This window comes from Pan paniscus, chromosome 17, assembly GCF_029289425.2.
Source record: "Pan paniscus chromosome 17, NHGRI_mPanPan1-v2.0_pri, whole genome shotgun sequence".
In the NCBI taxonomy this organism is placed as follows: Eukaryota; Metazoa; Chordata; class Mammalia; order Primates; family Hominidae; genus Pan; species Pan paniscus.
Genome location: NC_073266.2, coordinates 86935919 through 86952587, shown reverse-complemented (window position 1 = coordinate 86952587; position 16669 = coordinate 86935919). Strand labels below are relative to the sequence as shown.

Genomic DNA, 16669 nt, shown 5'->3' with positions numbered 1-16669 from the left:
TTTGAGCATATTCTTAAATAGGTGAAATTTCTAAATGGGCCATACTGGGGTCTATAAATTATTAAGAACAGAAGGCAGATGTTTCTCCCACTTTCTGCTGCATTTCTAGGAAGAACAGTGGGAGAAGATGTAAAGTCCTCACTTTGAAGGGAACAATTCTCACTGTCTCCAAAAGAAAAGACATTTTTATGTTTTCACAGGTGACAATGTGGAGAGTTATTCCATTAAATCATACTTGTGTATTCATATATTTATACAGTTGGTTAAATTGTATGCAAAAACACAAATTTAGCTTTTCTATGCCATGGTGGCTTGAGTTTCAGAATAACTGTTGTCCTATTAAGACTGTTCAGCAAAAACACATTCATTCATTTTAAGGACATGTTTGTTCCTCGCTCCCACCCTTTCTTTCCTTCCTTCCTTCCTTCCTTCCTTCCTTCCTTCCTTCCCTCCCTCTCTCCATCCCTCCCTCCCTTCCTCCGTCCCTCCCTCCATCCCTCTCTCCCTCCCTCTCTCCCTTCCTCCCTCCTTTCCTTCCTTCCTTCCTTCCAAAAAATTTATCTAGAGATCTGGAAAGCAGAAGAAAATGGAGTAGCTACAGAAGACGGTATTGTTAAATGTGCCCTTAATTATGAGTTAAATAAGCTAACTACATGATGGGTTTGCACATGATGAGTGTATTCACTGGAAATGTTTATATGAATATACAGTCAACCTAAAATCCCTTAAAATTCTGTAAGCCATAAATTAATCTTTTACATGTTTAGTAACCTTGGGATTTAATATATGAATCGTAAGGTTGAGGTAAATATTTTTGACCTCTCTTTTGTGACCCTCAAAATATGGCCTTCTTTTTTAAGATTTTTCTTCCAAAATCAGAATTTATCTCATGAATGCATTGACCTTTAGGTGCTGAAAATGATATAATGCATCCTTGGACAGATGTTTGCAAAAAGTAAGCCAAAATGTTACATAATATATCAATACGGCTATCTACATGAACTCACTGTATCAGACTTTGAGTTTAGCTACTGGGGTAAAACTGTGGTAAAATAAATATCTGGTGCCTATCTTTAAGATAGTAATAATCATTTAAAATTCATATTGGAAGGTTGGGGGTGGTCTCATGATTCAAACCATCACAGAATGACACCTTTCCCCTTTATCTGTTTTCTTGATGATATGCAGAAATTGACAGCCCATCAATCAAAATTTGGCCTCTCTCAACCTGAGTTTCATGAGAGAATTAAGACTTACAAAAAAATGATTTGAGTCATTATTTTCCTCAATTCACAAGTATTGAACAGTTGCTACCATTTTCCATACAGGAAGGAAGTTAACTCATTACATACATTGGAAGACTCAAGGAATTAAGAGTTTCTTCTCCTATGGAACCCCAGTTCAGAAGAGCTGCCAAGAAATAGGTTCCTTTTCAAAGGTCTGTCCCAGGAGGCTTTTGGTATCTGTCAATCAATTCTACCATTCAATGGTTGAAGCATCATAGACTAAGCACTCTTTTGATCTTGTAAAGTATTATTTTACTCAACAATGAGGTTGGTGTTCTTCTACCGAATTCATAATTAAGAAAAGTGAGACTTAAAGATATTTGAAACTTACTATAGGTTACAAAATTCATAATTGACAAGTTATTAATTGAATCCCTCAGTTGATTCTAAAAGAGTGTACTCTTTCCATTTTTCTATGCTACTTCCACCATAATTGTGCCCCACTGGATGGCTTATCGTGTTTGTAAAATGAGGCTAGGTTTTGATGCTCCTTCTTACATTTTCTAATTAGCTTTTAATTTTAAGATAACTGTTGTTACACATGCAGTTGTGGGAAACAGTACAGAACAACCCTGCATGCTCTTTATCCAATTTTCCCCATAGTAACTTCTTGTAAAATTACCATCTCATTTCATAACCAAAATACTGACATTACTACAGTCAAGATACAGAACATTTCAACCATCAAAAGGATTCCCCATTCTTTGCTTTTATAACCACTTCTACCTCACACACAAACCCCATTCCCTCTTTCCTGTCCATAACCTCTGGATACTACCAACCTGTTCTTCATTTCTACAATTTATTATTTTAAGAATGTTAACAGAATGAAATTGCACAGTATGTAACATTTGATGATTGGTGTTTTTATAGACACCCACCATGATTTTCTGAGATTTATTATTAGTTTGGTCCTTTGTTACTGCTGTGTAGTATTGCATAATTTGGTAAACTACAGCTTGTTTAATCATTCACCTAATGATGGACATCTGGTTTATCTTCAATTTATTACTATTTCAAATGAAGCAGCCATGAACATTCATGAATAGGTTTGTATGTGAGAAGTTTCATTCCTCTGACATGAATGTCCAGGAGTGCAATTGCCAGGTCTCATTTTTGCATATGTAGGTTGTTAAGAAATTGACAAATTGTTTTCCAGAGTGTCTGAACCATTTTATATTCCTGCCAGTAATGAGTGATCCAGCTATCCAGCTTCTCTGGATTCGTGTCAGCATTTAGTGTTGTCACTTTTTCCTAGCCTTTCCAATAGGTGTGTAATGATATCTCTTGGTAGTTTTAATTTGCATCTTCCTAATGGTTAATGATGTCAGACACCTGTTTATGTGGTTATTTGTATATATGTCAACTTTGGTGAAATGTATCTTCATGTCCTTTGCCTGTCTTCTGGTTGAATTATGGTTTTTTAAAAATTTACTGTACAGTTTTTAGAGTGTCTCATACTAGTTTTTTGTCAGAGATGTATAGTCCTTAAGTATTTTCTGCCAGTAAATAGCTTGTCTTTTCATCCTCTTAATAGGGTCTTTCACAGAGCAAAAGTTTTTAATTTCAATAAGATGAAATTGTCAATCTTTCCTTTTATGGATCATGATTTTGTTGTCAAGTCTAAGAATTCTGCCTAGTCCTAGATTTTCTTCTAATGTTTTTCCAAAAATTTTTTATAGCTTTATGTTTTACATTTAAGTCTGTGACCTGTTTTGAGTTACAAGGCGTGAAGTTTATGTGAAGTTTCACTTAGTTTGCTCGTGGATGTTCAATTACTCCAGTAACATTTGCTGAAAAGGCATTCCTCTTTATCCAATTAGTTTTCCACCTTTGCCTAAAATATGTTATGTGTATTTGTGTGGGTCCCTATTTAAAACAAACTTTTTTCTTAATTATATGATCTGGATGTATCCTTATATCAAAGCTCCTACAAATCCCCATGTTTGAACAGAATAAATCACTAATGATGCTCTAATGTCCAAGCTAGGAGTAAACAAAAGAGAAATTAATTCTATCTACTTGTTGCTAAAGACAACTATTTAATATTCACTACTCTAAAACATTGATGATTTTAAGATATTTTAAAACTTAATTGAGTCACTTCCAATAATGCTGTTTTATCAATTATATGTATTAGTTGCAAGCAACAGAAGCTGACACTTGCTGATTTAGACAGAAAGGAATTTATTAAAGTTTTTATTATTTCAAAATAGGAATAGAGGACTGGAGAACCAGGTTCAAGACTAAGCAACCATAAATATTCTCTAAAGTTATTAAAGTGGCTTAATGTGTGTATTCACTTGAGACAATAGATGCAGCAATTTGCATTGTTTCTACTTCTGTGTCATTACATTGATCCAGTAGAAATGACTAGTCTCTCCTCCCCTGTGAAGATTCCTCCACTGAATTGCCTCTTTTGTCACTAACTCAAAGTCGGTCCTAGGTTCCTGGAATTTGTAAAAGCCAGCTCATGTTCTTGTGCTCTAGCTGCAAGGGAGATAAGCATTTTGGGCATTTCATCTTTTATAATGCAAGACCTTATTTGCTACCTTCACCACTCATAATGTGGGAGTACTTTCCAAATATGGGAAAGAGACTCAAATTTTGGCTGAAATAAAGAAATGACAAGTAGCCGATATAGACATTTATTTTATTTTATTTTTTTACTTATGGAGGCATACTTTAGCCTATTTATCCTAGCTCTCTAGGGCTCAGTGGAAATATATGGTGAAAAACAACTTGCATTAAAAATTATTCTGGTGAAATGTACTTTATTTATTCTGGAATCACTTGAGATAAAAACCAAGCCTGAAACAAATAATTCTCTTGCCCAGAAATCAATTAAGGTAGAATCTCTGGGAGTTGGTCTTGCCACTGCTGTTACCAAAACAAAAGAGAAAAAATAACCCTCAAAAGTAAAATAATTATTTTTCTTCACCGTCATTGTCACAAGCCATAGTGCTACCATGGAGGTAGATAACTTGTTTTGAGAATATTCCAAGTCAAAATTATCACAGGTAGAGGGTCCCACAATGAAGGAAAAGCCATAGCCAACTCTTCTGTCTCTCAGCGAGTTCTGGAGGATCACATGACCTCTACCTCCACAAAAAGCCATTAACCAGTGAGAAAGTTCCATTTCTGTTAATGGGGTACTAAGTAATTCAAGAAAGCCCACATGCTCATGATCACAAATGCTGCACACATACAAAAAGTATATATATTCGAAGGCATTGAAAACTACCAAAGATAAAATTGATAATTTATTTGTATAATTTTTAAATGAACCAAATGATAATTCTAGACATGAAAATAAAATCATCGAAATTGATAGCAATGAATAGTTTTAACAGTAGATTATTTGCAGTTGAATAGAAAATTAGCAAACTGAAAGAAATGCAAGAAAAATATTTATCTTGAAGATCTGAGAGGCAAAGAGATGAAAGAGTAAAAGCGTAAAGACACTTTGAGATAAGGTAGTAATTACTTGCCATATATCTGCTTCCTTACATACGAGTAAGGACAAAGAGAAAGAATGGACAGAACTGATACTTGAGGAGGTAGTGGTGGAGAATGTTTCAAAACTGATGAGTGATATCAAGCCATAGAATCAAGAAGCCCTATAAACCTCAAGAAAGATGAACGGAATGAAAACTATATTTCTACATGTCATAACAAAACTCCTGAAAACCAAAGATAAAGAACATGTTAAAAGCAGACAGAAGAGACCAATCATTTTCAAACGGCAAAAATAAGACTGCCAGATGGATTCTCAATGCAAACAATAGTAGGTGAAAGACTCATTTTTCCCAAGAGCTAGAAAAACAAAATACTTCTGTGGCAATGGTTCTCCATCCTGGCTAGCCTGTAGAAGCATGCAGTACCTTTCCTAGATACTGAAACTCACTTCTTATTGGCTCCTTGCCAACAGTCCTATTTCACTACAATCTATTCTACACCCCCGGCTCAGGAATTTTGTTAATTTGACAATGAACAATTAACCCCTCTTGTAAAACACATAAGTAACTTCCCAGCTTCTTAGAACACTACAAGCACCCTTATTCTGGATCTTTTTTCATTACTCCACACTCATCTCATCTAGACACATATTGTTACCTGGATATGTTGTGTCTTATGCATAGAACTTTTTAACAAACCCTTCTTAATTCACGACTTGTCAGCTTGATGGTCACTTTCTCTAAAAACCACAAGGGTACCTACTATCTGCATGAACTCGAGAGGTATGTGCTATATATTGCTTCGATTTTCTCTCCCCCCATCCATCCATCTATGCCCTATCTCTTCAAGTAGGAAACAAAGAACAAAGAAAAGAACATAAAACATAAACCTCATAGATATCAGGAGCAAGGTGTTGCAGGGTAGCAACTGTCTTTCACAGCCATGAGCCCAGGTTTATGAAGAATACAAAACTGACTCTGAGCTACTGGTTTTTTAAAAATATAGCCTCAGGCACTGAATCTCCCATTGGGAAAATCATGATTGCATTGTTCAGAACTCAGTGAGTCTTAAATTAAGTACAATTTAAATAGCCGTGGTATCTTAATTACTTAGATGAGAATACACAAATTAGACAATTGAAATCTTTCAAGAGCATCCACATTGCTGGTATACAATCCACATCAGTCATGTATCAAGAGAGCCTGGAAAGTCCTCAGAAAGGATTTACTCACGTTCGTTACATTGTTTATGAAGTCAATTTCTGTACATCGAAGAAATTTTTTGTTGTATTCCTTCTGTGTTCACATTATAAAGCATTATAGACTGTCAGGAAATTAGTGTTACATAAAGGATTTAATGGATAATTAACTTTATATATCAGAGGTCTTCGCACTAACAACAGTGTAATTAGCAGTTTAGAGGAGTCTAGCATGTTACATATTTTCTCTGTTTCCTAAAAAAGTATCATTTTATGGCAACAATTATCAACTCTGGTGTCACATTAAAAACACTTGAGGGAACTTTAAAGCAAACCCACACTCAACTCCAGGCAGGCCAATTGAGTGAGGAAAGCCCAGGCGGAAGGATCAAGTTCTGCAGGTCACTCCTATATGCAGTCGTGGTTGAGAGTGATTGTTTTTTAATAAAGGGATAGGTAATATAGATAATTATTCAAAATATCAGAAAACAACAGAATGTGTTGAGTGGCCTTCACAGTGCTAAATAATTGTCCAGTTTTAAATGTCTAGAATAGTATATTTCATACTTATACATAAAATTGGTAGCTTCTAGGTAAATTCAGTATCATGACTTGGTACTAGGTGTACTTTGGTTTAGAAGACTTATATAGCTAAAACTTAAGGATTTCAAATATGTGGTGAAGTCTATGAAAGCAAGAGTAAAATGACATGGATGCTTTCTACAGAACTACCCTATGGTCTTTAAAACACTCTGGAAAATGTATTCCTATTTGCTAGTAAGTTTAAACAAAAAGGAATATTTTTCAAAGCAAGGAGACATATGTGAATAGTATAATTTTACTCTTATTTTTGCATAGCATGTGAGAAAATTTACTAGAATTATGTAAACAAAAATAAATATAAAATTTACTGGTTGCCATGGTGTTAAAGTTATAGTTTTTATAGTTTTGGGGAAAAAATACTAACTTTGCAATTTTAGACAAATATTGCATCTATTTTTCCAAGTAAAGACTGATGTAGACATAAAATGGTTTATAGAATTAAAAACTTTCCTTGTATTCTACAAAAGCATTTTATGAACTCTTCTTCTGGTGCAGAGGTGGGGAGTGCATTCTGCTATCCACTCAGGAAAGATAGCAATTCCATGTGTATGGGTAGTAATGTGCCATTTGGAAATACATACATATTCAATATATAGCACATCATATATGTATATGTGTGTGTACACACATATACATACACACATAAACATGCCAAAGGGTAGTGAGTAATCAGAAAAAAGCAATTCCATATTTACAATGGAAAAATCGTTAGGAAAAAATTACTACACACGTTTCTACATGTGTATTAGTCCATTCTCACGCTGCTGTAAGAACATACCAGAGACTGGGTAATTTATAAAGGAAAGAGGTTTAATTGACTCACAGTTCTGCATGGCTAGGGAGGCCTCAGGGAACTTACAATCATGGTGGAAGGCACCTCTTCACAGGGCGGCAGGAGAGAGAATGAGTACCCAGTGAAGGGGGAAGCCCCTTATAAAATCATCAGATCTTGTGAGAACTCACTATCTCGAGAACAGCATGGAAGAAACCACTCCCATGATTCAATTACCTCCCACCAGGTCCCTCCCATGACACGTGGGGATTATGGGAGCTACAATTCAAATGAGATTTCGGTGGGGACACAGCCAAACCACATCAACGTGTAATACATTTTATGTATAAATGTACACATTTGAATAAGAGATTGGCATATAGGCAACTTAAAAAATTAATAGTTTTTTAATAAAGGAACATAATTTAAATACATCTATTTTGATTTAAGCCCCCTTTAAAGCAGCAAGCAACAAAAATAAGAAACAAACAAAATAATCCAGTCTCTTGAGTTAAGATCGTGCTGTGGTTGAGTACTGTCAATGCCTGGGCATTTAGCTAACACTGTCATACTATGTGAGGCATGACTATGTCACCACATACTGCCTTTTGATTTGTCAGATCCCCATTAATCTGTATAGTTTTTATATTTAGGTTTTCTTTAAATGAACTCACCTTTCATTAAGTTGATTTAAACATAATCTTTTATAAAGCCAGGTTAAACAAAATATCATCTTCCATAAATAAAGTTAATGCTAAACTAAAGATATTTAACTATTTAAATGACTTGTAAAATTCTACCCAGACACTGTCATGTAAATTTTGAAAGGTGCTCTATTTTTATTTTTTTTTGAAAGGAGAGGTTAGTGAATTTGTGTTTGGTATCAATGAAAATGAAATTGTGTCAATTCAGTGTGGCCTGGACAAGTATCTGCATAGTACTTCCTTATTGTGACATAAATTCTTTCACTAAGTAGCATTTTTGTCTGCAATCTAAATAACTTAGCATTGAGTACAGTGAATGACTGTATCAGCTTTAAACCAAGATACCAAAGAAAGCATCTTGACTTTGAAGGGTACACATGACTGTGTTGAACTTGTCTATATATACTCCAAAGTGGTAGCTGTTCTATAACAGCTATTACACTGAACTTGAAGTTATAAACCTAGGTTTGTAGACACAAACACACAAACCCAAGCTGTGTCTCAATAACTCCAGCTGATTTGCCTTACTTCTTTTGGATTCTAGTTTATGTACAGAATGGGGGTTAAAAATTGAATATATGTTTGAAACCTACCATAAGACTTATATAATATGTGTGATAAGTCTTTACAAGTTGTGAGATGCACAATATGTACAAAATGTAGTGAGATTATGTTACCATTATGAAGTCTCAAACTAAGCATTAATATGTCTTTGTTCCCAGTAATTTTACTGTTAAGCCAAAAATAAAAATTAACCAAGAATTATTGCAAATAATTCAGGAAAATGGCAGACAAAATATTTTGCACATGTTGAAAGGTTACAACCATCACTAATCATTGCAAGTACCATGTAAACAATAGTTTTCTTTATTAATTTCTGCTCTTGCTTATAGCAAAATATCATTTCTTATTCTGTCCACTTTGACTGACAGGTGCAATATTCTCATTGAGTAATAATAGTGTAACAATATAAAAATGAATTACTTAGAGGATAATACTGCTCTGTAACTTAAAATAAATCTAAAGAGGATTTATGCAGAAAGTTAATGAAAATGTTCCCTATCTAGAATTTGTGGACTCTGTGGACAAAGTTACAAGACCTTGAAGAAAAACAGAAAATACTGTGACAAAAGTGAGGCACAAGTAATAAAACCGAGGCTAAATAAATTATAGTATGCTCCCTTTTAATTATTTTATCTTACTTGATAGAAATTATGTCTTCCTCAAAACCAGCACTGCATTTCAAAATATGTGAATCTAGAGATTATCTTTAAATGGTGGGACTACAGATAATTTCAATTTTGTTTGTATTGCATACCTTTTATCTTCTACAGTTTCTAAAATTGATGTAAATAGAAACAGTCCAAAGATACAAATACTTAAGTGTCCTACTCAACAGTTTCTACATGGTTTATGATCCAAAGAGGGCAATGCTAACTAAGAAAAATACTTCAAAAAGATGACATTTATGTCAAATATATATGCTTCATAGTAAACTATTTTTTTTTAGATGGAGTTTCGCTCTTGTTGCCCAGACTGGAGTGCAGTGGCACGATCTCAGTGCACTGCAACCTCCACCTCTCGAGTTCAAGTGATTCTCCTGCCTCAGCCTCCTGAGTAGCTGGAATTACAGGCGCTGGCCTCTGCGCCCCGCTAATTTTTGTATTTTTAGTAGAGATGAGGTTTCACAATGTTGGCCAGGCTGCTCTCGAACTCCTGACCTCAGGTGATCCACCAGCCTCGGCCTCCCAAAATGTTGAGATTACAGGTGTGAGCCACCGCACCCAGCCTAAACTAATTTTTTATTCCGTATTCTATTTTATACTGATCCAAAATATTCACCATTACTGTGCGTGTTTGAAAGACATTTAAGGAAACTGGGAATGTAGATGGTAGAAAGATATTTGACCACTGTAGCACTTCCCTGCTCACTATCTATTAATTTCAGTCATTTGAAAGATCTCTTTAAGTACTGAGTATTATCTTTGTTTTCTAAGAAAAGGAATGCCATTTTTAAAGTTTACCTTGCCAGCAGTCATCTGTAAATCTATCAAGATAAAAACTGAGATGTGAATCTTGATAACTCTCTCTGATTTACCCGCCTCTCCCAGGTCTTACATAGGCATAATAATTTAATAGCAAAATCCAGCCACAATGTCTGTATTTGGTTTTTACTGTAAAAATTACCTTAATTTTCATTGTCTTTGGCTTAATTTTTGAAATTCAAAGAACATCGAACATGTTCATATGCAGACAGAGGGATGTTTTTAAAAGGAAAAAAAGTGCCAATAGAGATAGAGTTTCTAAGCATACATCAGATGTCATACACACGAACATGCAGTTGAAGATAATGCAAAATATAGGGATTGGGTAGAAGATATATAAGATCTTTGCTTACTGGAAAATTCTAAGAACTAGCATTATTTGCAGGAATATGTATAGATACAGAAGTAAGTGGCAAATCTACACACAGCGTAAGGAATATGCATAATTGTCACCATGAATAAAAATCTAGAATCAAATAGAGAGTTCAAATAATTGAAATTGTCATCTGCTAAATTAGTATTTAATGAGAAATGATAAATATACAAATGATAAATAAACATAGATACCACAGATCCATTTCAGAAAACAATGTCCAGGATTCGCAATATTCTAGACAAGTAAAGACTGAAACACACTCATTATAACTTCTGCACCATAAATCCATATATTGGAAATTCATATACAAAGTAATGATCCTGAAATTTCTTTAGAATTTTTAAATGGTCAGAATGACTAAGTTATTTATATGTTTTATCTTAAATATATTTATTGCATCTAATTCTTGGGAAATTGGTAATGCATGCCATGCAAGATGTAATCTCTCTTTACAAACTAGTTTTTACAGACTTGGAGACCAAAGATATTGTAAAATGGTCTAAAGGACAAAATATACAAATGCACATATGCACATTTCTATTTATTTTATTTTGTTTTATTTAGTTAGTTATTTTGAGACAGAGTTTCGCTTTGTCACCCAGGCTAGAGTGCAGAGGCATGAGCTCGGCTCACAGCAACTTCCACCTCCCGAGTTCAAGCAATTCTCAAACCTCAGCCTCCTGAGTAGCTGGGACTATAGGCACACATCACCAGACCCCGCTGACTTTTTGTAATTTTTAGTAGAGATGGGGTTTCACCATGTTGCCTCAGCCTCCCAAAATGCTAGGATTACAGGCGTGAGCCACCGTGTCCAGCTATTTCTATTTATTTTAATCATTGAGCTTCTATAAAAGGGTAAATTTTCATAAATATCTCTCATGAACAAATACTCCGAGGAAAGCTGTTGAGAGAGGAAAGGAAAACTCACAGTGTTTACGGAAAGGAGATCAATTATCCTTAAGCCAGGAATGGAGGTGTCTTAAGGTTTTAATCAAGAAGGGAGAAAGGGCAAGAGGTAGGTGAATCCACAATAAGATGTTAAAACAAAAATATGCAAAAAGCGAAATTCTCAATAGGTGCTCAGCTCATAAAGTTAGTGCTCTTCAAAACTCGCAATCTGTCCCTCCACATTTCCCTGCTTACTCTACAGCAAAGTTGGTGCAAAGTGACAATGACTGGCCGGATGTACTCTGAGTAGCAATGATGCAGCGGTTCTTTATTATAACTAATTCAGGCTTAACGCAATATGACTGTAATATACACACAAACACCAGTGTACACTGCCTCTTAAACTGTGGGCACTCCAAGATAATTTGATCACTTAAGTGTGTACCTGAATACACACACACACACACACCACCCTATCCTGAGACACTCCTTCAGAACCCACACATATCAACACCAATCTCTCACCTGAGTTTGAGTAAGAAATATAAAATGTCTGTAGAAGACACTATTTTGTCTGCATACAATGTGTCTGTGAATAGTCATGTTGATGTATTTGAATGAATTCCTTGAAAAAAAATGATGTGAGGTCTGTGTCTAGAATAAGTCAAGGTATAGCAGTCTAAAATTTGTACAGTGATATTGATGACAATGACTGTGATGATGGTGATGATGATGATGATCACTCCACAAAGCTGCATCTATTTTTGATAAATTTAGGGTCAATATACAAAGTGTTAGATTATTAATGCTTTCAGTGATTGAGTTCTTAGTTTGGCTGCAAACCAAAAACTGACTGGATATTTTGCTATATATGCCTTGCTTACTAAATTTTACTTCTTTGCCCAAAGAGTGGGTAAGGGACTGTACTCAACAGGTTGCTAGCTTCCCCAGTGAGACACAGGGCAAGGGCCTTTTTGACCTCTTAAACCTGGAAGCTCCTCTGAAAGGGCTGACTTGCTGCCTAGAGGACAAGAAATGCCTTACTGCCCTCATTCAAAATTGCACTTATCTGTGAAGAGCAAAGGGCACATTAGAACATTTCATCATAAATTATGTTTCATGTCAATAATTATCTCTGATGCAATCGGCCTCATATCCAGGCCTTTTTTTCTCCATTAGAATATCACAGACTTTGATTTTTGAAAGCATGAGTACTGTCCATAATAAATCAAATATCTATGTATGTTCAATTATAATTATATTTTGAAATTTAGTTTTGGACATAAATCATACAAAACTCATCGTGTCCTTGGAGTTAAAAAATATGTTATTTGGAAAAGTTCATAGTTTTGAGTCCATAAAATTAGGAATATGTGTTATTAACTATGCAAAGTAAATATTAATGTTTGGATAATTTCAATTTTTATGATTTGGGGTATGACTCTTTAAGGCACACAATATTTGCTTAGAGTTTTACTATCTTATGGGACTCACTTAACTTAGTAAGCTTCACAGAACCAGCTATGTGAAGTTTTGCCATTTAAATTCACTCTTCTGCATATTAGAATATTCTGAATAGAAAAGTATCTGACTTAAAAAAAAGTTCCCAAAATAGTCAAGGTGAATTCAATATTTTGATTTAATTTAAAACAAAACTGTTTCAATATCTAACTTTGAAGTTTACATTTCTCAGGTAGAAATGGAGGACAAAAGCAATTAACTTTTATATGAACACACTTTTATTGTTTTCTATGAAGGCTGCACTTTACAAAGGCAAAGCTCTAAACAGTGAACATAGCAAAAGAGGCTTTGTAAGTGTAAATATACATTTGCACACATCGTTAGGCAGAAATGGCGTTCAAGATGACATTTCAAACGCTGTGAATGCCATAGTTACCCAAGAAGCATTCAATGCACTTTCCTTGGGCCCTATGTTATAATTGGGTTACATACTCAGTTTTTATTGTGTGAAATCCTGGAAGGCTTGGATGGGGTGGAGGGGAATCCTATAGACTCCAGGGCCAAGTGCGCAGGAAGGGGATGCTCAGGCTACATTCTTCAGTCTCATTTTCATATGCAGGTGACTCTGTGAACGCAGACATACATCTTGTCTGGGACTTAACTCATCTATTAGTTTATATAGTCTGAGGCATCAGATACAATTGCGATTTCAAGAAGATCAAAGGCCGAGAAAAATGATCAAGCATCCAGTCGTAAAGCAAAGGGCTTCAAAGGTCAAGCTAAGAAGACGCTTCCCTTCCACCTCCAGCTCTGCACCTCCCTTGGCTGACAGCTGTGTGGTGACAGACTCGAGCATTGCGTCCGGGCTGCGAGGAACAACCAGACTCCTGGAGAACCGCAGCTTTTCCCGTGGGTTCGTCCTTATATCCCTGGAAAAGAATGAGGCGCTTTCTTCTACTCAAGAAAAGCCCTTGAAACCTGGCCGAGGATCTGATTCTGGCGCCTGCTCTCTCTCGCCTTGGTGGGGCTCACGGCAGCGCACGTTGGCTCCAGGCTAGAGGAAGGGGGGCGTTGCTGTCACCCAGCTCCGCACTCGCTCTTGCAGCCTCCCAGCCTACTACAGAGCTGCTGAAGTTCCAGAATGGGCCCCTGTTGTCCTTGGGGTACAGTCTGCACCTTTAATGCGAAACCCAGCAGAGGCAGCACCAAGAGTCAAGTCTGCCTTTCCCGTCCTCCTGTCCCCAACACCTGGCGCCGCCAACTCCCGACAAAGCGACTCCTGGTGCTTGGTGATCTGCCCTCTTTCGGGGATTCTACCGTATCTTTCTTCTACCCTCTAACACTACCCTTCTTTTGCTTTCTTTTTTACACAAAAATTAGCAAAGTCCTCCCCTCTTTTTCCCCTTCTCCAAGTTGGAGGATTCATCCAGTCATCAGGGAACACAGGAAAGGTTCTAGCTCAAGGACCCTTTGCCCCGGGAGGCAGGAGCCTGGTAGAACTGGAAGTTGGAGAACAGTGAGGTAGACACAACCAGAGTCTGGAACAGGGGCCCTTTCTTTCCCAGACGAGTTTCCCCTCGCTTTTCTGGACCAGCCAGTCGGGGTCAGCCTCCCAGGCCACCCTACATCGCGCGCTCCCCAGGGACCTCCTACCCATCCCTCCATCCTCCCTCTCGCGTCTCAAGTCTAGGCTGCTCCCGCCCAGGTGACAGCCCCTCCTGTCCCGCTGCCTCCCGTGAGTCCCTCCTACCGCCTCGTCTGGTCACTAGAATAGTTTTGAACCCTTGGGTTCTACACGGTTTCCCTCCCAAGCCAGGCAGCGCATCTCTCAAGAAGTAGGGAAAGGTCTCCATCAACTTTGCCGTCACGGAGCAGTGACCGCGGGCGGGCGCGGGGCACACACCTGCCTGCACGCGGGCGCGGGTCCCCGGGTAGGGGAGCACTTGCGGGGCGCGGGAGCCGCCCTCGGCCACGGCGAAGGCGCCCTAAACTACAGCCGGCAGGGACGCGCGGCGCTGGGAGGGCATCAGACGGGAATTTCGAATTGAGCTTGGGAAGCGGAGACCAGAAAATGGTGATTCTAAACACACGCGAGCGTCGCCACACAGAGCAGTTCCACCCGAAAGGCGCACACTTTTGAGAACAGACCATCGTGGATAGCACCGCAAAGAAACCTCCTCCAAGGCACGTTCCTCGTTGGAACTGACAACCCCTTTCGTCTACTGACTTCCCCGCACGGTCGAAGACAGCCCGGTGCACTCGAGGATGGGGACTCAGGCGCTCCTGGAGTCCCCAGGTCCGTCTGCAGAGCCCCCCGGCAGGTGTGGGCCCCCACCTGGCCAAGCAACAAGCGGGCCATCCGCCTAAGGGCCGGGTCCCTCTCTGCCCTGTACCCGCACGGGTCACCTCTCCCTGTCCCCCCCCCCTCGCCAGGCAGCCAGCCGGGCCGAACGAGCGCCGGGGAAGGAGCAAGCCGAGCGAGCCACTCACCCCAAGCTTCCTGCTGCGGATTTTCACGTAGCCCTGCTTGACTATGTCGTTAAAGTTGGAGGCCATGGCCAGCGCGATCGGGCTCCTGCGCCCCGCGATCCGCTCTCCGGAGTCGAGAGCCGCCGTCCGCCGCCGGGTCTGCGCGGGTCTCGCATCCAGCCGGCCGCCGCCAGCAGCAGCGCCGCCGCCCGCTCTTCCCCGAGCTCCCGCCGGTGGGGACGCGGGGTCGCCTGCGGGGCCGCCGCGGACGGGGAACGGGGCCCGGCGCCGCGAGCCGCGCCAGCCCTCCGCGTTCCGGCGCTCACCTTCGCTCCCCGCCGCGAGCCCAGCGCCGCGGCCCGCGCCTCCGCCAGCTGCGGGAGCCCCCACCGCGCCGCCGCCCCCGGCAGCACCCACGGGCTGGCGCCTCGCTCGGCGGCGCACAGCTGGCCGGAGCGCACCACCGCGGCTCCCCGGCGCGGGGGGAGGGGGCGGGCCGGGGGGGCGGGCTGATGCGCCGGCCCCGCTCCCTCCCCCTGGCCCGTGGGGTGGCTGGGTTTGGAGACGCTCGCAAGACGCGCTCCATCCCTCTCCGCGCGGGTGGGAGCGCCTCCGCCGCCGCGCGCCCCGAGGCCCGCTCCCCACCCGGCTCCCCGGTCCCGCAGCGCTCCCCGGGCGCGAGATTCCTAAGGACACGGCGCCTCATTCCCGGGCTCAAAATCTCCACTCGCAAGCTGGGCACCGGGGAAAGGGCAGTGGGGACACTTCCAACGCGGAAGGCCAGCGGGAGCGAGACACTTATTTCATTGGCCTTGTTTACAGTACATTTTTATTCCCAAGCACTCGCGGCCGTTCCAGGTCTCTGCCCCGTTAGGAAGTGTAAATCGACGCCAAACCCTTCCCGGTGCACACAAAGAGACCAATCGTGCGCATGTGTCTAATCCTCCCGCAGCCTGGAGACAGGCAGGCGGGCGAGGCAGCCGGGCGCCGACGTCCTCTGCTGAAGGAGTGGAGAAGACCGACCGACCCGAGTGGTTGATGTATGCATGCGTTTTCGTTAACTAGGACTGAAAGTGGCTCCTGGCTCTTCTGGGAAAATGGAGAACGTGGTTGTTATCAATGGATACCAATGACTTCCTGAAATGCTCAACTTGTACAAACAAAAAATGAAAAACTTTCTCCCCTTAATGTAGAAACACATGGCATTTGAAAAGTAGGTTTTTCATTATTGTAAAGATGTTTTAATTTTTAGGATTATATTTTTGTGAAAGATTCGAGGAAAAAGAGCGATGTTGAGTTTTGGCCGGAGGCAACATATGGATTTTTACTATAGGCTAGAACATTTAGTACTTACTTCTAAGGATGTTTCTAACTAGTAAAATGTATAAAGATTGGCAGTTTTTAAGGT

At 39.8% G+C, this 16669-nt stretch overlaps 1 protein-coding gene across 2 annotated transcripts in view; it reads right to left on the bottom strand.

Annotated features, from left to right (window-relative positions):
• Positions 1 to 15920, bottom strand: part of DOK6 (docking protein 6) — a 443254-nt gene extending 427334 nt beyond the window's left edge. The window contains exon 1 of one of the 2 annotated variants that reach the window (XM_034944008.3): positions 15283 to 15920. In XM_034944008.3, coding sequence (XP_034799899.1) covers positions 15283 to 15348 — 66 coding nt within the window. In that variant the 5' untranslated portion in view covers positions 15349 to 15920. The remainder of the gene's footprint in view (positions 1 to 15282) is intronic. The other variant, XM_034944006.4, reaches the window with a different exon arrangement.
• Between the last annotated feature and the right edge of the window lie 749 nt (positions 15921 to 16669).